Genomic DNA, 6,000 nt, shown 5'->3' with positions numbered 1-6,000 from the left:
GGTACACTCCCTCGATGGCAGCAGGGCAGCCCTGCAGGGCCAGCTAGGAAAATGGCGTGGTGGTGCTCAGCTGCCGGCCCACTCATTCTACAGACAGGAATCAACATTTGGCCCACCATGTGCCCGTGCTATTCTAGGCACTGGGGATGCTCAGCGGAACCCAACAAAACCCCTGCCCTCCTGAAGCCAATCCTAGTGAGGGGCTGCATATAGGATGTAACATGAGGTGTGAGTGCTCCCAAGACACACCAGTAAGGGGAAACGCTAGACGGTGTGGACAGCCGCAGCCGGCGGGAGAGCCCAGCCCGAGTTAGGACCTGGATGAGGAGCCTGTCACATGAGAAGCCAGAGGAGTGCTCCAGCCAGAGAACTCAGAAGAGCAAAGACCGTTAAGACGGAACTGCTGTGGCTTAATTTTTAAAAACCTATTAACGTTCATATAGGTTACCTCATTTCCACCTTCCTAGCAGAAAGACGGCACCTCTGTCTTAGGGAGAAGGGACGTGGCCCCGAAAGAAGGGCTATCCTGCTGCCGTAGTTTTCAGTCCCAGCACAGAAAGGGAGCTCTGGTCCCTAAGTCAGAGCCTTTGCACACCTGCCCCGGACTGTCTGGCCCGGAATTGCAGGCTGAGCTAGAAGGGCTGGAAAGCCCCTAATGGAACCACAGGTGGGAAAACAGGCCCAAGAAGAACCTTCTCAGCAAAGTCACCCACATCCAGGTGACTGGTCTCCCAGAAGGGGGTCCCCTCCACCGCCCCCGACCACTTTTCTCCCACATGGTTTCCAGGATGCTTAAGTCCCCTCACCGCCAGGGACTTCACAACTTACTAAGCCCTTTGACGTCCACCAAGGAAACCTCCTAAGGTAGGCAGGATGAGGGTCGTGACCAGGGGGACTGAGAAGAAACTGGGGCCTCAGAAAAGCGAAGCGACCCGTCCTGGGCAGGGCTTGGTCTCACCCCAGGACCCCCCGCCCCACAGCCCCCCAATCTCAGGATCCACAGTCCCACAGCCCCCCAGTCCCAAAAACCCCGGCCTCACAGGCCTGGCGCCAGAACCCCCAGTCCCACAGCCTCCGGCCGCGGCGACAGCGGGCGGGAGCCGCCCCTCGGAGGCGCGCACACGGCCCACGCAGCGCGCGCGCTCCTTCCGCCCGGCGCCCCGACCCGCCCGGTGCAGGCGGCGCGCGATCCGGCGACGCGCTTTCGCCGCTGCTCTGGACAGCCGCCTGAGAAAACCAACGCCAAAAATGCGTTCTCCCCCGCCGCCAACAGACCCTACCGGGTGGCACCTCCGAATGGGAAAGGCCGAAGCCTAAACATTTTCTAGCGGCTCATTCGGCTCCGAGGAGTAGCGAATCTGCCGACCCTGCTCGCCGGAAGTAGGGCTGCCCGTCGCCGGAAGTTTCGCTCGCTCCATTTTGTTGCCCGCTATGGCGGCGGTGCCGAGGTTGGGTCCGGGATGCGGCGCTTTTGACTGAGGGGATAGGCCAGGCAGAGGCATCGGGGACTTCGGCGCGGCGCAGAAGAGGAGCAGCCTGGACGCCGGGGACGCTGTCATGTACGGCGCGAGCGGAGGCCGCGCCAAAGCCGAGAGGAAAAGCGGCGCGAAGGAGGAGGCCGGGCCCGGCGGCGCCGGCGGTGGGGGGAACCGAGTGGAGCTGCTGGTCTTCGGCTATGCCTGCAAGCTGTTCCGGGATGACGAGCGGGCCCTGGCCCAGGAACAGGGACAGCACCTCATCCCCTGGATGGGGGACCACAAGATCCTCATCGACAGGTCGGTTCCTCCCCCCACCCGTCGGTCCTCCCCCTCCCTCGCCCGCTTAATTCCGTCTGATGTTGACTTGATGGCCAGGACTGAAAGGGGGTTTCTGGAGCCAGCGGGGATTCGGGGGACCCCCGCCCCTGTCCCCACGTCCCCTGGCTTTTGGGGGAGGGGACAGTGAAACCTGCCTTAAGGCACTGGCTGGAGTTGCGTGCCGCGTCTGTCGCCGGAGGGATCGTCTCTGCTCCCGCGGCCCCTGGCAACCCCTCGCCCCTGTCGCTGGGTTCCAGCTGGCGACTCCGCGCGCTGGAAGCTGCCCGAGCCCCGGGCCTCTGCTGACCGGCGCTCCCGCGGGGTCGTGCGCCGCTTTCCTACGAGCTCGGTGTGGTGGGGGGGCAGCCCGAAGCGCCGCACCCTGAGGCCGCGGTTAGAAACCTCTCTCGGACCCCGTGAGTCAGCCTCGAACCTTTCACGCCCCCAGCGCCCTCTGTGGAGCGCCCGCATTTTGCCGGCATGACATTTGACACGCCCGGCTCCTTCTCCCCACTGTGATAATTCGGCGAGATTGACAGATTCAGGCCAAGGGTGAAGTTGCTCATCAGTTGGAGGCCGGTTGACCTCGTGCGGACACTGGCCTTGCTGTTAGGGACCGTGTTCTTAGGGCTGGTTTCACGACCGCTTAAAACTGAAGGGTGGAACCGGGGTGCAGACGTGGTTCTTTTCAAATCAGACTTGCTTTAGGTAACGGAGGGGTCCCGGGATTGGGATTGCTCAAGACGTTTGATTTGAAAAGGATGGCATTACATGATGTAGGTTGTTTGCTCCCCTCCCCTCCCATGTTTTCAGGCCCCCTTTCCTTCTCCTCCTCGGAGTTTTTTTGTTGTTAATTGGTTTGGGTTTTTGCCAGTTTGGCAACTCCACTTCTGGGGCCCGGGACTGAAAAGCTAACGGTGACCAGCCATTAAACTGTGGAATAGTCTCTCCGAGAGAAGGAAGCCCATCGTTTGAGACAATTAAAACTGGATTCTACAAAGCTCTGGAACATGACTGTAGGGATGACCTCTGTGCTGGCCACAATGGACACATTGATGACCAAATAGGCCTTTTTCCACTCCTGATGTTTGTCTTTGGAGTTAGACCTAGACAGCAAGGACTTGTGAGGGGAGGGTTGCCAGATCAGGCCTGGATCTGATGGCTCCACTCGCTGCTCAAACGTGCTGTGCCTTTAAACCATGGTTCCTGTTGAATGGTGTTGCGTGAATTATCAGGGAGCTTGCTTTTCCAAAGTCTTACTTGTGATATTTATTATTAAAGTTCAGTGAGCAGTGAAGTCTGAGCTCTTTATACAGTTTTCCATATCATTCTGTACCTGATTTGAGTTAGGTCTTCCAAAACTATTGGGGAGCAAACGCTACACATGTATATGTGTAATATTTTTAAATAATGATCTACATTTGTAAGTTAAGGAGGTTTACATCAAAGTAAAATTAATTTTGAAATTTAATAAAATGCAATAACTTGGCTACCCTGGAATTTTTGGCTTTTTTTTTTTTGTAAATGTCTTTTTTTTTTTTTTTTTTTTTGGTATCTTTCGTTCCTCGTTACAAAAGTCAGCATTAAAAGATTAGGCAGACTTTTGTTTGTCTCTCTACATTTGTTTTTGCAACTCTGAATCTGAGTGTTGTAAGTAAAATTTGCTAACTCACTCATTTATTATCTGACGGTTGCACATTGACAGCATCTTCGTTGAATCTTTGATGTTAAAAGCATAGCAGAAAGTGCTCTTTTTATTCTTAATCTGGCTAAAGTACCTATTGATCCATGCAAGTAGACATGGATGTGTCTTCATGTGTATTGTTTCCTGGGGGTAGAAAGTTCAGAAGAAAATATTTATACTGCGTCTTCTAATAGTTTTGCTCTGTTTCCAGTGAACCTCCTTAAACTGCATGTATATGTCACTGTTCCTATGTATGTGTGTCTCTCTATCACATAACCCAGCACTTATTTCCTCAGCCAAGTGGCTAGGGGGCGAGCCTAGCCAAGATTTTACCTCCAATGGACGCAAGTTTCTTTGGTGAAGATCTCTCCTGAGAGTTCGGGACTAGCAGAAAGAAGCGAGGAAATTTCGACCGTTTGGTTCTTACGGATAGGTATTTATGTATTTGGTTTGTGTGAATGTAAACTATGATATTTGACTTTTCAGAAAAAAAATTTTTTTTTGCAAATGGCATTGAATGGTTGACCAAACCATGAATGGTAAGAATTACCAGTGAAGTGGATACCATTTATGCTATTAAAGGATTGTTTACCTTTAATTGTAAGTTTGATCATATTATAGAAAGGAATTGACTTTGTTAAGATAACTTGAGTTTAAAAGTAGATGAGAGATGATTAGCCAAATTCGGTATAAATCTGAGAAGCGTTTTTATGTTTGTTTTAATATTTTTATTTCTTTATTTTAATTGGTAAGTATCTATATAAAACATCACACAGGCACCAACCTAGATATTAATTTCTTTCCATTGACCAGCGTGTTCATATTACAGATATGATGGGCGCGGTCACCTGCATGACCTTTCTGAGTACGATGCTGAGTATTCCACATGGAACAGAGATTACCAGCTCTCTGAAGAGGAGGCACGAATAGATGCCCTGTGTGATGAAGAGAGGTATTTAGCCTTGCATACGGACTTGCTTGAGGAGGAGGCAAGGCAAGGTACTGCTCAAGAAAAACTTACTTAAGCAACAAACTTTTTAAAATTTTTTAAGTATTTAAAAATTTACTCCCATTCATTTTTTTATACTCACTCTTTCTGATATTATCTTGACAGTACCCAGTGGAGTGGAAAAACAGGAGTCTTTGCGTTCTGAGAGGACCTCAGGATAGTTTATATATAGAGCCACAAAGAATTTTCCCAGCTTTTGAGGGCAGACTGGGATTTGAAAAAACAAAAACCAAACTCTTTAACTGTTCTTCTTTAACAGTATCGTATAAACTAAAATTGATGTTCTTGTCTTTGCCTTAACAATCTTTAAAACAGTTCTTAATCCCCAAATTTCTCAGCAGGAAGAAATTGTCCACAAAAGACGTGTGTTCTGCTATCTGTGGTAAACATGTACTGGCAAAAGTACATATTGATAGATGTGAAGTGTGAATTTTTAAAAGCATTTTTGCCTCAAAGAGAGGTTGAAAGAAGTGTGTTGTATGCTTTACTGATAGCTACAACTTTAGAAATATATAAAATTTTTTTCTCAGTAAATTTCCAGTTTTATTGATAAAATTCTCATTTTTATTCAAGAGGAAGAATACAAGCGATTGAGTGAAGCACTAGCAGAAGACGGAAGCTATAATGCAGTGGGATTCACTTATGGTAGTGATTATTATGACCCGTCAGAACCAACCGAGGAAGAGGAGCCTTCTAAACAGAGAGGTGAGAGGGGGCACTGCCTGAGGTGGTATTGTTGGGCAGTATACTACATGTGTGATGGTAAAGTCTTCAGAACACAGTTACGGATGCTAAGTAATTATAACACCACTGTGACACGGAGAGAGAACATTACTGATATTCCTTCGGGCAGAACAACTGAAAGCTAGAAAACGAATTGTTAATGGAGATAGAGAGTGAATTCAGACTTTCATTATCTGCATTGGATCCAGTTGCCTTTTCATTTATTTCTCTTTGATTCAGGTAACAGGAAATTACTCACTCCAGATTCTTTGTTTCTAGATTGATAACATATGCATTGATATCCGAAGTGATTTGTTCTTGGGGCATTGCAAGGATAGGCATTAACTGGCCGCATGCTAACCTGTTGCTTCATATCCCTCCATGGCTGAAGTAATGACAGACGTCCAGTGGAGGGACACCTATAGAGTCAGTGATTACTAAACAGAAAACAGCACAGACATCCTGCTTAGGTTTGGTAAGCCCTAGGACATATACTTACCACAGTGTTTTAAAATAATATTTACATTAAATTAAAGGTTTTAAATTTATGCTTTTCTGGATTAACTCTGGGAACTTTGAATATAAAAAAATAGTGCTACTAAAAATCTGGACTCATGTAGTACAGGAACAAATATCCTTCGTCATTTTGGTAAATCCTGAGAGCACCATTATTACAGCCCTGCATAATGATCAGTCATTAATTATCAATAATGATAACACGAGCCTGAAACATTAAGGATGGATCACTATATTCAGGATATTCTGTTTAAAGAGAAGGAGAAATTTAA

The 6,000-nt window shown here is 48.1% G+C and overlaps 1 protein-coding gene across 5 annotated transcripts in view; it reads left to right on the top strand.

Annotated features, from left to right (window-relative positions):
• Nucleotides 1-1,235: 1,235 nt before the first annotated feature.
• The window catches only part of SFSWAP (splicing factor SWAP), an 82,866-nt gene continuing 78,101 nt past the window's right edge, over nt 1,236-6,000 (top strand). For 2 of the 5 annotated variants that reach the window (XM_058531219.1, XM_058531217.1), the window contains exons 1-3: nt 1,236-1,775; nt 4,310-4,479; nt 5,063-5,194. In XM_058531219.1, coding sequence (XP_058387202.1) covers nt 1,558-1,775; nt 4,310-4,479; nt 5,063-5,194 — 520 coding nt within the window. In that variant the 5' untranslated portion in view covers nt 1,236-1,557. Of the gene's footprint in view, nt 1,776-3,325; nt 3,914-4,309; nt 4,480-5,062; nt 5,195-6,000 lie in introns of those variants that run through there. The other 3 variants (XM_058531216.1, XM_058531218.1, XM_058531221.1) reach the window with 3 other exon arrangements.

The sequence above is a fragment of the Diceros bicornis genome, chromosome 35 (assembly GCF_020826845.1).
Source record: "Diceros bicornis minor isolate mBicDic1 chromosome 35, mDicBic1.mat.cur, whole genome shotgun sequence".
In the NCBI taxonomy this organism is placed as follows: domain Eukaryota; kingdom Metazoa; phylum Chordata; class Mammalia; order Perissodactyla; family Rhinocerotidae; genus Diceros; species Diceros bicornis.
Note: the sequence above shows the minus strand (reverse complement) of the source record. Positions and strands in the feature narration are given on the sequence as shown.